The sequence below is a fragment of the Ornithorhynchus anatinus genome, chromosome 18 (genome assembly GCF_004115215.2).
Source record: "Ornithorhynchus anatinus isolate Pmale09 chromosome 18, mOrnAna1.pri.v4, whole genome shotgun sequence".
NCBI classification, from domain to species: Eukaryota; Metazoa; Chordata; class Mammalia; order Monotremata; family Ornithorhynchidae; genus Ornithorhynchus; species Ornithorhynchus anatinus.
In genome coordinates, this window is record NC_041745.1 from 40692643 (window position 1) to 40711031 (window position 18389).

The 18389-nt window shown below is 47.9% G+C and overlaps 1 protein-coding gene and 1 long non-coding RNA gene across 7 annotated transcripts in view; both read right to left on the reverse strand.

Annotated features, from left to right (window-relative positions):
• The window catches only part of LOC114818266, a 69471-nt gene extending 62126 nt beyond the window's left edge, over window positions 1–7345 (reverse strand). The window contains exon 1 of the long non-coding RNA XR_003766119.2: window positions 7306–7345. This is a non-coding gene — a long non-coding RNA (uncharacterized LOC114818266). The remainder of the gene's footprint in view (window positions 1–7305) is intronic.
• The window catches only part of PDE4B (phosphodiesterase 4B), a 294866-nt gene that overhangs the window by 208330 nt on the left and 68147 nt on the right, over window positions 1–18389 (reverse strand). Inside the window, exon 1 of one of the 6 annotated variants that reach the window (XM_029083422.2) lies at window positions 12284–12597. The exons of the other annotated variants lie outside the window; for them this stretch is intronic. Coding sequence (XP_028939255.1) covers window positions 12284–12519 — 236 coding nt within the window. The 5' untranslated portion in view covers window positions 12520–12597. Of the gene's footprint in view, window positions 1–12283; window positions 12598–18389 lie in introns of those variants that run through there. 6 annotated transcript variants of the gene reach the window in all.

Sequence of the window (18389 nt, forward strand, 5' to 3'; positions counted from 1 at the left end):
CTCTACCCACTAGACCACGCTGCTTATCATCGAGACCCATGCCCCCCGACTCTCCACACTGTCCAGTAGCCTTTTCTTGTCTGCCTTTTCTAAGCCTGCTTCGGAAGCGGTATTTTCAGTGAAATGCCAGTGCATCCGAACCCAATCCCACAATCTGTGAGATGAGACCTCCTGATTAGCAGGACTCCCGGGCAGTGATAACTGGGAGAAGGGGGAAGGCTTGGGCAGGAGAGACACGATAAGCTCTCTCCTTTGTTTTCCCCTCCTGCCCGACCGTGGTGGCAACGGAGATGAAAGGTGAAATTTAATTTAAATATCTCCAAGTCATTTGGAGAAAGGTTACCTGCAACTGTGCACACAGTGGATCTTTGTTGTTCCACCTTGATTTTAAGTCTCCTCTTGCCTCCGAGCACCCCGGGCAAAGGGAAAATGAAACGTGGGATTGGGAGGGACCTGGTGACATTACCAGAAAACCCCTCGAATTCAGAAGGTACTACAATTTCCAAACTGTTTTCACACAACATCTCGTTTTTGTCCTCGTGACATCCCTGTGAAGTAGAGAGAGGCAGGGAATTTTCTCCCCATTTTACAGACGAGGAAACTGAGGGCCAGAGATGCTAAGCGACTCTCCCAAGGTCACAGGCAAGTGGCAGAGCTGGGGCTTAATCCCTGGGCCTTCTATCCCTGTGCCCAGATTTTTCCAGAACCCCACCCTGGCCCTCAGAATGATAATGATAAACTGTGGTATTCTGGTTAAGTGCTTACCTTGTGCTAAGCACCATACTAAGCGCTTAGGAGAGAACAATATAACAGAGTCAGTAGATGCATTCCATTAGGCTGTAAATTCCTCGCTAAGTACCATGTCTTGATTAGTGCATATTCACTAGCCAGTAATAATAATAAAGTAATATTGTTACTGTGGCATTTAAGCGCTTACTATGTTGCAGGCACTGTACTAAGCTACCGGACCCTTCACATTGACAGTGTCCAATCCATAAAACCTTGGGGAAGGATGTCCAAGAGAGCTTAGTACAGTGCTTTAAACACAGTAAGCGCTCAATAAATACAGTTGAATGAATGAATAAGCAGCTATCACAGAGTTCCTCCAAACACCGAAAGCAGCTCAACATCCCACCGTACTTAACCCCCACATTCATATTTTATTTCTCTCTATCAATATCTGTCTCTCCCACTAGACTTTACGCTGTTTGTGGGCAGGGAATGGATCTACCAACTCTGCTCTTTTATACTCACCCAAGTATTTAGGACAGTGCCCTGCACACAGTAAATGTTCAGTAAATAAAATTGATAGGTTGGTGGAAGACAGAAATCTGGGCTGGATGAACCATGGCACTGCTGTAATCATAAAACCACTGGAAATAAATGAGAGATCTGGATCCAGGGCAAAAAGAAAGGGAAAGAAAGGAGACAGTTCATCATGGGCAGGCAATGTGTCCGTTTATTATTGTATTGCACTCTCCCAAATGGTTAGTACAGTGCTCTGTACCCAGTAAGCGATCAATAAATACGATTGACTGACAGATGACGCAAAAAGAAAGCCTGAGGAGAGGAGGCACTAGAAGAGCGAGAAACACAAGGTTACAGAGGCTGGAGCAGGTGCATGAACTCATCAGGGAAAGATTAGACGGGGGGAGACTGAGGGCTTGGAGTGAGGGGAGAGTGGGTGGGTTGGTGGGGTACGGTAGAGGGGAGGGTTCGGGGGGAACCCCTAGCTGAGCCCTTTAGTGGAGAGGCAGATCTAACCGAACTTTTTCTGAACTCCAGGTCGATTCATTAATGCTCCGACTACTTGCGTTGTCGCTCTTCTGCAGCCTTGGGAAGGCGGCCCTCCGGAAATGGTCCCGTTTAATGAGACCTCCTAAACCGTTTTTCTCTGAAAAATCAGCACCGATGGTGCCAATTAATGTCTCCCTCCAGCGAGTGGGCTGTCTGGATAGCGTTCTAGGGGCATCTGGGACCAAGACCTTCAGAACCCTCCTGCCTTCACACCTGTGGGTCCTGCTCCATTTTCACAGCTCAGGCCTTGGCTCGAGCCCCTGAGGTGCGATGACAAGGGGTCCTCGCAGACCCCTGCCCACGGCTGTTTATTTATTGAGGGCCCCCCAGTAGGCCGGCATTTTGGAGAGGTATAAAGCTCAGCCAGAGCAGGGTCAGTTCGGAAAAACAAGACTTTTAATGAGATTGGCTATTGGAAGATTGCCAACAGCTTGGATTAAGGGGGCTCTGGCAGGGGAGGAGGGAAGGGAGGCAGGTTGGATCCTGGCCTCTTGACTAGTCCACCAAGTAGACAGCTTGCTTGCGCTCTCTGTGGCAGTCTGGCCTAGTGGACGGAGCACGGGCCTAGGAGTCAGAAGACCTCATTTCTAATACCGGCTCTGTCACTTGGTCTGCTGTGTGACCCTGGACGTCACTTTGCTGCTCTGTGCCTCAGTTTCCTCATCTGTAAAATGGGGATTAAGATGGTGAGCTGTGGGTGGGTCAGGGACCGTGTCCAACCCCAGTGCTTAGTTCAGTGTCTGGCACACAGTAAGCGCTACATAAACACCACTGATTGATTCACTCAAAGCCTTAGGCCGGCCAAGAACTAACATCACTGGCTCCATTTTATAGGTGAGGAAATGAAGGCATGGCTTTCAACCACAGAACAATTCTTTCCGTGACTAAGAGGCCGAACCAAGACCCAAATGCAACTAAGAAGTAGATTAAACCTAGCCCAGTTAGCTGAACTCTGACCTCTTTACTCCCAGATGGTATGAAACAACCTGGCTTTAGAAGACCCATCACTGCTCCAGAATAACCCACAGCTTTCACTGATCATTTGAGAAAAGTCAGCTGTGTGACCTGGAGCAAGTCACTTCGCTTCTCTGCACCTCAGTTTCCTCAACTGTAAAATGGGGATTGAAAACCTGTTCTCCCTCCTACTTAGACCGTGAGCCCCGCACGGGAGAGGGACTATGTCCAGTCTGATTTATTTCTATCAACCCCAGTGCTTAGAACAGTGTTAGACACTTACTAATGCTTACAAAATATCATTATTAGTACCACTCTTACTAGTGCCAAGCACTGTGCTTAACGCTAGGGTACTGATAATAGTAATAATTATGGTCTTTATCAAGTTCTTCCTTTCAGCCAAAGGGCTGAAGGTGCAAAGTGCTGAGATTAATACAGATAATCAGATGCAACACAGCTCCTTCCCACCTGGAGCTCCCAGGTTGTACACCGAGGGTAAGAAAATGTGCCTCATCCCCATTTTACAGATGAAATCGAGACTAAATGCATAGTTTTTCCACTAGGCCTCACTGCATCAGTGATAATAATAATGGTATTTTTTAAACACTTACAATGTGCCAGGATTTGTACTGAACGCTGGGGTGGATACCAGCAAATTGGGATAGACAGATGAGGTAACTGAAGCACAGAGAATTTAAGTGACTTGCCCAAGGTCACACAGCAGATAAGTGGCAGAGTCGGGGATTATCCAGGTCCTCCTGACTCCCAACTCCATCCATGAGGCAATGATGCGGTATGAGAGGGGCTGGCATGTCCATTGACCTTTCGGGGGTCGAGCCAGGCAGGGGAGGCCCTGGCCTCCGTTTAAAAAGGTTCATCTGACGGAGCAGATAACATGCTTCTTAAGCCTGCAGTGGCCTCCTGGCCTCCAGAGAAGGAGCTTCGGAACTTGGAAGACAGAATCCAAGTTCAAAGTTGGAAACCGAATTGCTCAGAAACCAAAGCACGGAGTTGAGCCCCAACGACTGCAGTGGGGAAAGCCACTTAGGATAAAAGACCAGGTGTGCTAAGCCGGCAGAAAAAGAAGAGAAGTAGAGGCAGAGAAGAGGCACGACCCACTAGATAGAACCCAGGCCTGGGAGGCAGAAGGACCCGGATTCTCAGCCCGGCTGCGCCACTTGTCTGCTGTGTGAGCCCGGGAAAGTCGCATCACTTCTCTGGACCTCAGTTACCTCATCTGTAAAATGGGGAGTAAGACTGTGAGCCCCATGCATGGACTGTGTCCAACCTGAGGGGCTTATATCTACCCCAGTGCTCAGTACAGAGCCTGGCATATGGTAAGCACTTAACAATAAATAGCTTAAAAAAATAATACAGGAATCAGAGTTGGCAACAAGCCGACCAGGTGGTAACAAACAGTCATTGGCAAACCTATCCCAACCATGGTAGGACCCAAGGAGGTGGTCAGAATGAAGGAACTGGGAGGCAGCTTTGTTTTTTGTTTTTGGTTTGTTTTTAAATGGTATTTGTTAAGCAGCGTGGTCTAGTACAGTGTTAAGTGCTTAGTACAGTGCTCTGCACATAGTAAGCGCCCAATAAATACTATTGAATGAATGAATAATGGATAGAGCATGGACCTGGGTTCTAATTAGTGGAGTTGATACAAGTCAATACAGACCCTGACCCACATGGGGCTCAGAGTCTGAGTAGGAGGGAGAGCAGGCATCAAATTCCCATTTTGCAGTTGAGGAAACTGAAGAACAGAGAAGCAAGTGATTTGCCCAATGTCACACAGCAGGCAAGTGGTGGAGAGAGGTTCTCTACACTTTACCCTCGGTCCTCAACCCAAGGAAAGCCTGCAATCCCGGAGAGGAGAGAAGTCAGAGGAGGCCCCCAAGGAAGATTCGAGCTTCAAAAACAGAAAAAAACGTTACTGAAATGCTAGCCGGTTCCTCCTGGGGCAGATGTAGCTGAGCAGCGATTTCACAATGGTCTCAACAAGGATGGGAACGGGCAGTTCGTCCTCTCCCCTGAGGACAGGACACCAGGAAATGGGCTGAAACTGTGACAGCCTGGGGGATTCAGGTCAGACAGAAGAGAGGATACTGGGACGGATCTCCCTGTCCGGAGATCTGGGTAAATAGGACAGGTGTATCGTTTTTTGGCACAGAGAGGGATCTGCTTAGAGGCCAAAGACTGGGACCAATCAACAGAGAAGCAGCATGGCCTAAACGATAGTGCAGGGGCCTGGAAGTCAGAAGGATCTGGGTTCTAATCCCACTCCTCTACTTATCTGTGATGTGATCTTAGGCAAGTCACTTCACTTCTCTGGACCTCAGTTACCTTATCTGGAAATTGGGGATTAAGACTGTGATGTGCAAAAGAGACTGTCTGACCCGATTTGCTTATAACCATCACAGTGCTCTGCCCGGCACATAGTAAGCACAAATACTACAATTATCATAATGATCAGAGTTCTGCATATGTTAAGTGCGTAGTAAATACCACTAATTGATCAGAGTGGAGGTTTATGCCCTATCCCAAACACTTAGCACTGTAGGACCTCAGTAAATAGCATGAGTCAATCAATGGCATTTATTGAGCACTAACTGTGTGCAGAGCACTGTTCTAAGGGCTTGGGAGAGTACAGCAGAGTTGGTCAACATGTTCCCTGCTGCATTGATTGACCACTTGAAGTCTAACAGGTTGTCATTAGCCTACCCTGTTTGTGGGTAGGGAATGTGTCTGTTCTACTCTCCCAAGCACTTAGCACAGTGCTCTGCACACAGTAAGTGCTCAATAAATAAAATTTAATGAATTTAGCTGTATCAACAAAACAAACGGGCCCATCTGACAGTGATCTATGTGAAAACTTCCACGGGCGACAATGAACCAAAGATCTTCAAATAATTAGAGAGATAAACACCAGTTCGAAGAGCTGGACTAAAACTGCCCCCTCTGGAGTGTTTAATTTCCACACAAGGATTAGTTTCACTTCCAAACAAGAATCATAATGGCTCAGACTCACGGAAAGAAGATTGACTTTTATGTGAGAATAATAACCCGTTTTAAAAAAAAAAAAATCGGGCACATCTATTTCCAACTTAAATATCAACTTCTGAAGATGCCAGTCTTAATTAATGACTACCCATTTTTCACAGATCAAAGAAAACTGAACACTTATGTAAGCAAAAAGAAATTTACCCCAGAAAATTCTAATGGCTGCGTGGAAAAAATGACCTCCGAAAGCATAGCTCCACAGAGTGGGCATGGAATAGATCTCGGGGCTAAACAAAAGATATAAAGGCTTAAAGATCTTCTGGAATGGAGAAAAGGGAAGCAGCAGATCAAGTGTCAAATACCGTTTTATAAGGTGAATTCCTACGAGTCATTTGATATGTCTATCAACAAGTATTTGCTGAGCAGCTCTGGACCCAAAATGGCATGATGAGCCTCCACAGTTTCAGAGCACTGTCCTGGGAATGGACCCGTTGGTAAGCACCCAAGAGATCCCAGCGCTTAGTACAGTGCCTGGCACATAGTAAGTGCTTAAATACCATAATAATTATTATTATTCTGAGTACTGTCCCAGAAGTGCGTGCATTACTGAGCGTCCGCTGTCCCAGACGGAGGCAGCAATCAGAGAATAATACCTAGGAGTGGGTGTGCTGGTGAGCACCCAAGAGTTTCAGAGCACTGTATCAAGAGAAGGTGTGTTGGTGAGCACCCGAGGGGCTCAGAGCACTGAACCGGCAGTAGGCACCCGGGAGTCGTCGTGAGGTAGAAATCAAACACTATATTTCAAGTTCTTCTTACATTTGACGGTGAAAGGGTTGAGTTCAATATTTACATACCTAGACCCCCCCCCCAAAAAAAAATAGTGGATTTTTCTCATTTTTAGATTAAGACAACAAAGTTCATTTATCCGTGAATCTGACCGATTGATTCCCTCGGCCTCTCCGGCTAACATCTACTCATCGTCCTTTCCTGAACTTGCCTCGGCCCTCCTGATCCTGAGGGAAGTGTGGTCCATTATGGAACAGCCTTAAATTTTCTGCCTGACAGGAGATTAACACAAATGGTAATCCAGGCCCCAGTGGATTGATTTCGAAGAAAGACAGAAAACCGTCACCTGCGTCAAATAATGGTGGTTCTCTTTAAAATGCCCCTGAAAGCTGCCGATAATCTGAGCCGATCGGAATGCTTTCACCTGACTGAAACCATTATGTTCGCAGAGATCCAGTTCAATTTCCTCTGTTGAAAATCGGCTGATTAAAATCACCACAATGCTTTGCCCCTGGTCAAAATACTGATTAAAGGAATGCATCTGAGGGCTGTTTAACCACAGAATCGCAGCTAGGTGTTTCCCTAATAACTGTTTAGCCAAACGCCTACCCATCTTCCTGTTCAGCTAGACAGTTCAACAAATCACCTGGAAACACTCTGACCCCATAGAAATGGAATAATTAGATGCTTATCTCATCTACCCTTCTATGGAAAACCTTCCTTTTCTAGGAAAGTTATTATTGGTACATTAGAAAAAGATACACATACCAGGAGGGTCGTAGCAGGGCCGTAACCGAATGAATAGCGGAAGTGAACAAATTCATCACAATCGGTTTTTAGGTCATCAAGGAAAGAGAGAGAATTTTTATGCCCAAAGTATTCTATTAAAAGAGTCCCGCCTAACGTCTCCCGTGTTTAATCAAAGTATGCCTCCGTTTGCTAATTATACTGTGTCTCCCTGAACAGCAGGCTGCAGCGGAGCAGAGCTAATTTTAATCTATCAATCCATGGTGCAGCGGGAGAGGGCAAAACACAGGATCCAAAATCAGAAGACGCGGGGCCAAGTGAAAAGGCATCCGAGCAGGGACCAGGAGCCGGCTGAAGCCGCAAGACGGGAGAGACCCTGTGTGACCCAAATGGCCACTGGCAGAGACACCTATCTCTGAAGCCGGGGAAGACTGATTTGGAAGGGTACGCTTAACGTCTCAGAGACATCAGAACGCCCACCCCCGTAAACTTCCGTCCACCCGGCCTCCCCGCTCTCTCCGTTAAAGTTGGGCCGGCTGCAGTTTTCATTTTCCTTCCGTCAGATTTCCGAACTGGCCCACGGCCCCCTCTGCAGTCACTGCCAACAGCCACTGAGGAACGCGGGTGCTCATTCTCTTCTCGGGAAGTTCTAAATCCCAATGGCTTCCTGCTCTTCCCCCAAATTCCCAAATGCATTTTGAGTCTGCGATTTGATAATGGCAGCCAGAAACCTCTGGGGGGAAATTCTCATTTCCCGCCCTTCCCCTTCAGAGGGAGAAGCCCCTCTCCCTTGCCCTTGGCTGGCTCCCAATAACGGTGAGGCCGAAGTCGCAAATTCAAGGTCTTGCGGGTCCAAGAGAAATGACCCGGGCACAAATGAAGATGAAGTGGAAATGATGAGGGGGAAGATGTTAAGGAAATAAAACGATAGCAGAGCCGAGTTTTCCTAATGACAGGTTCAAATAGGGGAAGCAGCTCAGAGAGCCACCTCCCTGACTCTAAGGCTATCCAACACTCTCTCCACAGGTAAATCCCTCCGGGTCTGATGTACCCCAGATCAGGCAGAGCATCATTCCACCCTCTGCATTAAATGATACCTCCTGGGGATAAAACAACAAACACTAGAGTGAGGAGTGCCCAAACCGGGGTGCTCTCTCTCTCTGTCTCTCTGCCTCTCTCTCGGTCTCCATCTCCAGTTACAGATTCCACCCCATCTCCTCCCTCGGTTTCCATATATTGTACTCTCCCAAGCGCTTAGTGTGGTGCTTTGCATACAGTAAACTCTCAACAAATACGCTCGAATGAATGGCTTTTCTTCATTCCCTCGCTTCATCTCACTTGGCTGAACCCTCCCTTCTCCCAAAAGCCTCCAGGTGACTAAAGCCCAAACTCACTGGGTCTCCCCCTAAGGTAAAACCCAATTTGCTTGTACCCACCCCAATGCCTGGCACATAGTAAGCTCTTAATAAATACCATGATTATTATTATCTCTCATATGATCTGTCTCTCTCAGTCTCTGCCTCCCTCCATAGGTCTTTCTCCTTCTAGGTCTCTCTCTCGGTCTCTGACTCTCTCTGGATCTCGGCCTCTCTCTCTGGTTCTTTTGGTCTCTGTCTCTCACTGTAGGTCTCAGTCTCTAACTGCAAGTCTCTGTCTCTCTAGAACTCAGTCTCTCTCGGCCTCTATCCCTCTCTATCTCTGCCTATCTCAGTCTCTCTCCATAGGTCTCTGTCTCTCACGGTAGGTGTCGGTCTCTATCTTTAGGTCTCTAACTCTCTCGATGTCTGTCTCTCTAGGGAACCGTGTCTCTCGGCAGGTCTCTGACTCTCTCGGGCTCTGTCTCTCTCCATCTCTGTCTGCCTCTCTGTAGGTCTCTGTGTCTGCCCCTCTCAGTCACTCAGTCCTGTCTGTCTCTGTCTCTCTCTCTGTCTCTCTCTAGGGCTCTGTCTCTCCCAGGCTCTATCTTTCTCACTCTCTGTCTCTTTCTCTGGGTGAATCTCTTTCGGTCGCAGTCACTGTCTCTGTCTCTCTGGCTCAGTCTCTCTCTGTAGGTCTCTGTCTCTCTTGGGCTTTGTGTCTGTCTCTCAGTCTCTCTGTCTCTTTCTCTGGCTGAATCTCTCTCTCTTGGTCTCAGCCTCTTTCTGTAGGTCTCTGACTCCCTCGGGCTCTATCACTCTCTCTCTGTCTCTGTCTCTCTCTGTCTCTTTCTCCAACTGAATCTCCCTGGGGCTCTGTCTCTCTCTTGGGCAATGTCTCTACCAGGGTCTATCTCTCTCAGTCTCTGTCTCTTTTCTGGGTGAATCTCTCTCGGTCTCAGTCACCGTCTCGCTCTCTCTGGCAGAATTTCTCTCAGGCTCAGTCTTTTTCTGTAGGTCTCTGTCTCTCTCGGGCTCTGTCCCTGTCTCTCTCTGTCTCTAACTACATCTCAGACTCTGTCTCTCTCTAGGGCTCTGTCTCTCCCAGGCTATATCTCTCTGTCTCTGTCTCTTTCTCTGGGTGGATCTCTCTCGGTCTCAATCACTGTCTCTCTCTGCCTCTCTCAGTCTCTTTCTCTTGCTCAATCTCTCTCGAGCTCAGTCTCTCTCTGTAAGTCTCTGACTCCTTCTAGGGCTCCGTCTCTCCCAGGCTCCCTCTCTCTCAGTCTCTGTCTCTTTCTCTGGGTGAATCTCTCGGTCTCAGTCACAGTCTCTGTCCCTTTCTCTGGCTCAATCTCTCTCTCGAGCTTAGTCTCTCTCTCTAGCTCTCTGACTCTCTCGGGCTCTGTCTCTCTCTGTCTCTCTGGGCCTGTCTCTGTGTGAATCTCTCTCGGTCTCAATCACTGTCTCTCTCAGTCTCTGTCTCTTTCTCTGGCTAGGTCTCTCTCTGTAGGTCTCTGTCTCTCTTGGGTCCTGTGTCTCTCAGGATGTTTCTCTCTCTCTCAGTCTCTGTCTCTTTCTCTGGCTCAATCTCTCTCTCGGGCTCAGTCTCTCTCTGTAGATCTCTGACTCCCTCTGTCTCTCTCTGTCTCTTTGGATGAATCTCTCTCCTGGTCTCAGTCACTGTCTCTCTGGTCACTGTCTTTCTGTCTCTTTCTCTGGCTCAGTCTCTGTAGATCTCTGACTCTCTCTGTCTCTGTCTCTTTGGGTGAATCTCTCTCCCGGTCTCAGTCACGGTCTCTCTGTCCCTTTCTCTGGCTCAATCTCTCTCTGTAGGTCTCTGTGTCTCTCGGGCTCTGTCTCTCTCAGTCTCTGTCTCTTCCTCTGTAGATCTCTGACCCTCTTTGTCTCTGGCTCAGTCTCTTTCTCTGGCTCAATCTCTCTCGGGCTCAGTCTCTCTGTAAATCTCTGTCTCTCTGTGTCTCTTTGGGTTAATCTCTCTCCCAGTCTCAGTCACTGTCTCTCTGTCTCTTTCTCTGGCTCAATCTCTTTCTCTGTAGGTCTCTGTGTCTCTTGGGCTCTGTCTCTCTCGGCTCTGGCTCTGTTTCTCTGTAGATCTCTGACCCTCTTTGTCTCTGACTCAGTCTCTGTCTCTCTGGCTCAATCTCTCTCTGTAGGTGTCCGACTCTCTCGGGCTCTGTCTCTTTCTAGGATTCTGTCTCTGTCTCTCTCCAGCTCAGTGTCTCTCTCTGTCTCTGCCTCTCAGCCTCTGTCTCTGTGGCTCCAGGTCTCTGTCTCTCACCCTCTCTCCGTCAGTCTCTGTCTCTCTCTGAATCTCTGTCTCTCTCCATCCCTGAGATCCTCCCTGCGTTGAAGGCAGGGGTGGGGGTGACCCCAAAAGTCCATGTGCGTTCCCAGACCCTCTCCCACCCCCCATCTCTGCCAGTTGAAGCGACGGCCAAGTGGATATCCGAGGAGCCCCCCCAAAACAGGGGAAACAGCACTGCCCCCCCCCCCCCCCGTCCCCTCTAGCTCAACATCAAACCCTCCCTTTCTTCCAAGCGTGGCTCAGTTCATCGAGTCCGGGCTTGGGAGTCAGAGGTTGTGGATTCTAATCCCGCCTCCACCACTTGTCTACTGTGTGACCTTGGGCGAACCACTTCACTCCTCTGGGCCTCAGTGACCTCACCTGTAAAAACGGGGGTTAAGTCTGGGAGCCCCCCCGGTGGGACAACCTGATCACATCTCCCCCAGCGCTCAGTACAGTGCTTGGCACAGAGGAAGCGCTTAAGAAGTAATTATTAACAAATACCATTGCTACGAGAAGCAGCGTGGCTCAGTGGCAAGAGCACGGGTTTAGGAGTTAAAGGTGGTGGGTTCTAATCCCGGATCTGCCACCTGTCAGCCGCGTGACCTTGGGCAAGCCACTTCACATCTCTGGGCCTCAGTGACCTCATCTGTCAAATGGGGATTAAAACTGTGAGCCCCCCGTGGGACAACCTGATCACCTTGTATCCCCCAGTGCTTAGAACAGTGCTTTGCACATAGTAAGCGCTTAACAGATACCACCATTTATTTCTCTGTAAAAAGGGGGGTTAAGACTGGGAGCCCCACGTGGGACAACCCGATCACCATGCATCTACCCCAGCGCTTAATAAATACTATCATCATTGTTATTATTAAGCCCAACGCTCCGCACACAGTGGGCGCTCAACAGTTACCCGGCCGGTCCTGCGGGCTGAGTTTCTTTATTTTAATCATAGAGAATAATAATGTTGGTATTTGTTAAGCGCTTACTATGTGCCGAGCACTGTTCTAAGCGCTGGGGCAGACCTAGGGGAAGCAGCTTGTCCCACGTGGGGCCCTGGCTCAGTGGAAAGAGCCCGGGCCTCTGGAGTCAGAGGTCACGGGTTCGAATCCCGACTCCGCCACTTGCCAGCTGTGTGACTGGGGGGCAAGTCGCTTCACTTCTCTGTGCCTCGGTGACCTCATCTGGAAAATGGGGATGAAGACTGTGAGCCCCACGTGGGACAACGCGATTCCCCTGGGTCTACCCCAGCTTTTAGAGCAGAGCATAGTGAGCGCTTAACAGATACCGACATTATTATTTTGGGGGGGTGGGGTTGGAAGGGGGGGAGTCTTACCACGTATGTGCCACGGTGAAACGCCTCCTCTGGCGGATGCTCTTGTTGACCAGCAGCTTCCTGAAGAAGCAGGGCGAGTTTCTGGGGGAGCTCCTCGGGGAGATCTTGGGGGAGGTGGGCCGCTTCCCCGACGCCCTCGGGAGCTCCAGCTCCAGGTGCATCTGCTCCTTGAAAGTCCGGATGCAAACCTGGCCGTCGGGAGCCGACAGTCCCTGGCGGGTGTCCCTGCCCGACATGTCGCCGACACCCTTCCTCCTCCCCGCGAGGCTGCGAGCGCCTTGGCTCCCAGGGCCGGTCCTCGGTCGGTCCCTCCGAAAATGCGGCAGGGCGGAGGGACCGCTCATTAATATGCAAATGAGGCCCCGCCCCCCGAGGCCCGCCCTCCTCCGATCCCCGCCCTCCCGGGGGACGTCATCGCCTGGCCACGCCCCCAATTCCCACCCCTCCCCCCACGTCAGCCCTGGCCACGCCCCCATCCCCAAGCCGGTCAAAGCTTCCCTAACAGTGATGATAATAATAATAATAACAATAATAATAATATTTGTTAAGCGCTTACTATGTGCCAAGCACTGTTCTAAGCAGCGGGAGGGGAATACAAGGTGATCAGGTTGTCCCTCGTGGGGGTCACAGTTTGAATCCTCATTTTACAGATAAGGTAACTGAGGCCCAGCGAATAATAATAATAATAATAATAATGTTGGTATTTGTTAAACGCTTACTATGTGCCAAGCACTGTTCTAAGCAGCGGGAGGGGAATACAAGGTGATCAGGTTGTTCCTCGTGGGGGTTCACAGTTTGAATCCTCATTTTACAGATAAGGTAACTGAGGCCCAGCGAATAATAATAATAATAATAATGTTGGTATTTGTTAAACGCTTACTATGTGCCAAGCACTGTTCTAAGCACTGGGGGAGATACAGGATAATCAGGTTGTCCCACCTGAGGCTCGCAGTCTTAATCCCCATTTTACAGATGAGGGAACTGAGGCACAGAGAAGTTAAGTGACTGGCCCGATAATGATAATAATATTTGTTAAGCGCTTACTATGTGCCAAGCACTGTTCTAAGCGCTGGGAGGGGAATACAAGGTGATCAGGTTGTCCCTCGTGGGGCTCACAGTTTTAATCCTCATTTTACAGATAAGGAAACTGAGGCCCAGCGAATAATAATAATAATGTTGGTATTTGTTAAGCGCTTACTATGTGCAGAGCACCGTTCTAAGTGCTGGGGGAGATACGGAGTCATCAGGTTGTCCCACCTGAGGCTCACAGTCGGTAACTGAGGCCCTGAGAAGTGAAGTGATTTGCCTAAAGTCACACAGCTAACAGGTGGCGGAGCCAGGATTAGTACCCATGACCTCTGATTCCTAAGCCTGGGCTCTTTCCACTGAGCCACGCTTCTTCTCTAAGTGACTTGCCCAAGGTCACAAAGCTGGCAAGTGGCACAGCTGGGATTAGAACCCATGACCACTGACTCCCAAGCCCGAGCTCTTTCCACTGAGCCATGTTGCTTCTAATGATGATGATGATGATAATAATAATAATAATAATAATGGTATTTCTGAAGTGCTTACTATGTTCATTCAATCATATTTATCAATGATAATAATAATAATAATAATAATGATGGAATTTGTTAAGCGCTCCTATGTCCATTCATTCCTTCGATCGCATTTAACAATAATAATAATAATGATGGTATTTGTTAGCGCTCCTATGTCCATTCATTCCTGCGATCGCATTTAACGATTATAATAATAATGATGGTATTTGTTAAGCGCTCCTATGTCCATTCATCCCTTCGATCGCATTTAACAATAATAATAATAATGATGGTATTTGTTAAGCGTTCCTATGTCCATTCATTCCTTCTATCGCATTTAACAATAATAATAATAATGATGGTATTTGTTAAGCGTTTCTATGTCCATTCATTCCTTCGATCGCATTTAACAATAATAATAATAATGATGGTATTTGTTAGCGCTCCTATGTCCATTCATTCCTTCGATCGCATTTAACAGTAATAATAATAATAATGATGGCCTTTGTTAGCACTCCTATGTTCATCCATTCCTTCGATCGCATTTAACAACAATAATAATAATGATGGTATTTGTTAAGCGGTCACAATGGTCATTCATTCAATCATATTTATTATTATTTATTCATTTAATCATATTTATTGAGTGCTTCATTCATTCATTCATCCAATCATATTTATTGAGCACTTACTGTGCGCAGAGCTATTTATTGAGTGCTTCCTGTGTGCAGAGCACTGTACTAACTGCTTATAATGATGGTATTTGTTAAGCGCTTACTATGTGCCAAGCACTGTTCTAAGCGCTGGGGGAGATGCAAGGTAATCAGGTTGTCCCCATGTGGGGTTCAAAGTCGTCATCCCCATTTTCCAGATGAGGTCACTGAGGCACAGAGAAGTGAAGTGACTTGCCCAAAGTCACACAGCTGGCAATTGGCGGAGCAGGATTAGAACCCACCACCTCTGACTCCCAAGCCCGGGTTCTTTCCACTGAGCCACTTCATTACAGTGGCAGTGTGGCCTAGTGGAAGGAGCATGGGCCTGGGAGGCAGCAATTCTGGGTCTTTATCTTGGCTCTGCCACGCGTCTGCTGTGAGACCTTGGTCAAGTCACTTTTCCGGGCCTCACCACTTTCCTCACCTGTCCCAAGGGTATTTGTTAAGCGCTTACTATGTGCAGAGCACCGTTCTAAGCGCTGGGGTAGATACAGGGTCATCGGGTTGTCCCACGTGAGGCTCACAGTTAATCCTCATTTTACAGATGAGGTCACTGAGGCACAGAGAAGTTAAGTGACTTGCCCACAGTCACACAGCTGCCAAGTGGCAGAGCCGGGATTCGAAGCCATGCCCTCTGACTCCGAAGCAGAATGCAACACCTGTTCTACTTCCCACTTGGACATAGGGGACAGGGACTGTCTCCCACCTGTATCTAACCCAGCACTTAGAACAGTGCTTAGCACATAGTAAGCACTTAACAAATGCCATATTTATCATTATCATTCAGACCCACAGGACTGAGATAAGAGACGCAGTATCTCTGAGCAACTACTGAGGGCTCAAGGCTCACGCACAAGGCATGCCCTAGTGGCTAGAGCCCGGGCCTGGGAGTCAGAAGGATCCAGGTTCTAATCCGGACCCCATCACTTCTCTGCTGTGTGACCTTGGGAAAGTCACTTAACCTCTCTGGGCCTCAGTTCCCTCATCTGTAAAATGGGAATTAAGACTGGGAGCTCCATGTGGGACAGGGACTGTGTCCATCCTGATATCTTGTAGAAGCATCTTGGAGATGCTTGGATTATCTTGGAGAAGCAGCATGGTTTAGTGGAAAGAGCACGGGCTTAGGAGTCAGAGGTTGTGGATTCTAATTCTGGCTCCACCACTTGTTGGCTGTGTGGCTTTGGCAAGTCACTTAACTTCTCTGTGCCTGTTACCTCCTCTGTAAAATGGGGATTAAGATCGTGAGCCCCAAGTGGGATAACCTGATCACCTCGTGTCTACCTCAGCGCTTAGAACAGTGCTTGGCACATAGTAAGCGCACCATCATTATTATTATGAGAAGCAGCGTGGCTTAGTGGAAAGAGCACAGGCTTGGGAGTCAGAGGTTGGGGGTTCTAATGCCGGCTCCTCCACTTGTCGGCTGTGTGGCTTTGGGCAAGTCACTTAACTTCTCTGGGCCTCAGTTACTTCATCTGTAAAAATGGGGATTAAAAAATGTGAACCCCTCGGGGGACAATCTGATTAGCCTGTATCTACCCCAGCGCTTAGATTCTATTTATTGCTATTGTTCTTGTCTGTCCGTCTCCCCGATTAGACCGTAAACCCGTCAAAGGGCAGGGCCTGTCTCTGTTACCGATTTGTCCATTCCAAGCGCTTAGTACAGTGCTCTGCACAGAGTAAGCGCTCAATAAATACTATTGAATGAATGAATGAATGAATGAACAGTGCTCTGCACATAGTAAGTGCTAACAAATACCATGATTATTATTATCTTATATCTACCCCAGCGCTTAGTACAATGCCTGGCACCTAGTAAATGCTTAACAAATATCATTTAAAAAAAGGCAGTGTCCAAAGGTGGCCTCTGACAAGAGAGAGACTCATGGGAGGGGAGGAGCAAGACCCTTAACTCCTTGAGGGACCCCGTCTCTAATTTAGGAGCAACCATCCCAGAACAGCTACCCCCAATTCATCTACAATTGAAAGATTGTGTGTACGGTTTAACTGTCAGCACTTTGAAGGCAGGCGGGGGGAATGCATGTCTGCTAACTCAACTGTAATAATAATAATAATAATTGTGTCATTTGTTAAGTGCTTACTATGTGCCAGGCACTGTACTAAGCACTGGGGTAGATATAAGCTTATCAGGTTGGACACAGTCCCTGCCGCACATGAGGCTCACAGTCTTAATCCCAAAGAAATGAAGTGAGTTGCCTAAGGTCACACAGCAGATAAGTGGTAGAGCCGGGATTAGAACCTAGGTCCTTCTGACTCCTAAGCCCATAATAATGTTGGTATTTGTTAAGCGCTCACTATGTGCCGAGCACTGTTCTAAGTGCTGGGGTAGACACAGGGGAATCAGGTTGTCTCACGTGGGGCTCACAGTCTTAATCCCCATTTTACAGATGAGGTAACTGAGGCACAGAGAAGTTAAGTGACTTGCTCACAGTCACACAGCTGACAAGTGGCAGAGCTGGGATTCGAACTCATGACCTCTGACTCCAAAGCCCGGGCTCTTTCCACTGAGCCACGCTGCTTCTCTATCCATGCTGTATCCACTAGGCCACCTTGCTTCCCTAGTCTCCCAAGCGCTCAATAGAGTGCTCTGAACTCAGAAGGCACTCAATAAGCACTATTGGTGGATTAAACTCAGTGTCACGGCTGTCACGCCTCGTGCATGTCTTCTTTGCTAAATAAATAATAACCAATTAATCAAATTAATAAAGGACCACACTTTGAAGTTTGAATCCGGGACTAGGGCCTGTCACAATGACATCATTCATTATTTCTTAGCAATCTGGTGGGTGCGTGACTGAAAATATGAATGATTTATGACTCTCATTATGCTGTCATAAAAGAAAAGCAATTTCTTTAAAATTTACCCAAGTGAACAAGGAGGCATTCAACAGGTGGTGTGAGCAGGGGATATTTTTAAATAAAGGTGAAAAGCTGGCCTTTTCAACCAGATCCCCTAATTTATTCATTTATATTAATGATAGTAGGTGCTGACTATGTGTTGCGCACTGAGGGAGATGCAAAATAATCAGGTTAGGCACAGTCCCTGGCCCACAAAGGGCTCGCAGTCTAAGAAAGGGAGACCTAAAATTTCCTCCCCATATGACAGATAAGAAAACTGAGGCACAGGGAGATTAAGCAAGCTGACCAAGGTCACATAACAGGGGCTCCAGTACTTGGGGGAGGGAAGAGAAAGGAAACAAGAAACAATGACCTTCTCTGTGCCTCAGTTACCTCATCTGTAAAATGGAGAATAAGTGAGCCCCATTTTGACATGGCCTGTGTCCAACCTGATTTAGCTTGTATCTACCCCAGCACTTAGAACAATACCTGGCACATTGTAAGCACTTAAATACCCCCCTCCCCTCCCCCAAAAAGGAGGGGAAGACCACGGAAATACATTTATGCCCGGCAACCAACATAAGGGTCACTAAGAAAGGGATTTTGAGGGGGGACTGCACCCCACTCTCCATGGCTCGTGCTGCAGCCTTGGGGCACCTTTGAAAGAAGACATGTAGACAGGGATGGTCTACATTTATCCCTGAAAACTTTGACTGGGAAGACACAATTTTTTCCAAACTACCATTCCGAACCACCTGAATAGTAGTACTAATAATAATGACGGTATCTATTAAGCACCTTGGTGCAGTGCACTGTACTAAGAGCTGGGGGAATTGCACCAGAACCTTGAAACAAAGCGGCAAGAGCAAAAACAGTAACGGCCCGGCAAACATCGAGCAGGGCAACACAACTTTCAGGCTTTTTGTGTGCACAGTGCGGCTGGAACGGTGGGGCCCACATTGGCCTTTTCAGTCATACACACACACACACTCATTC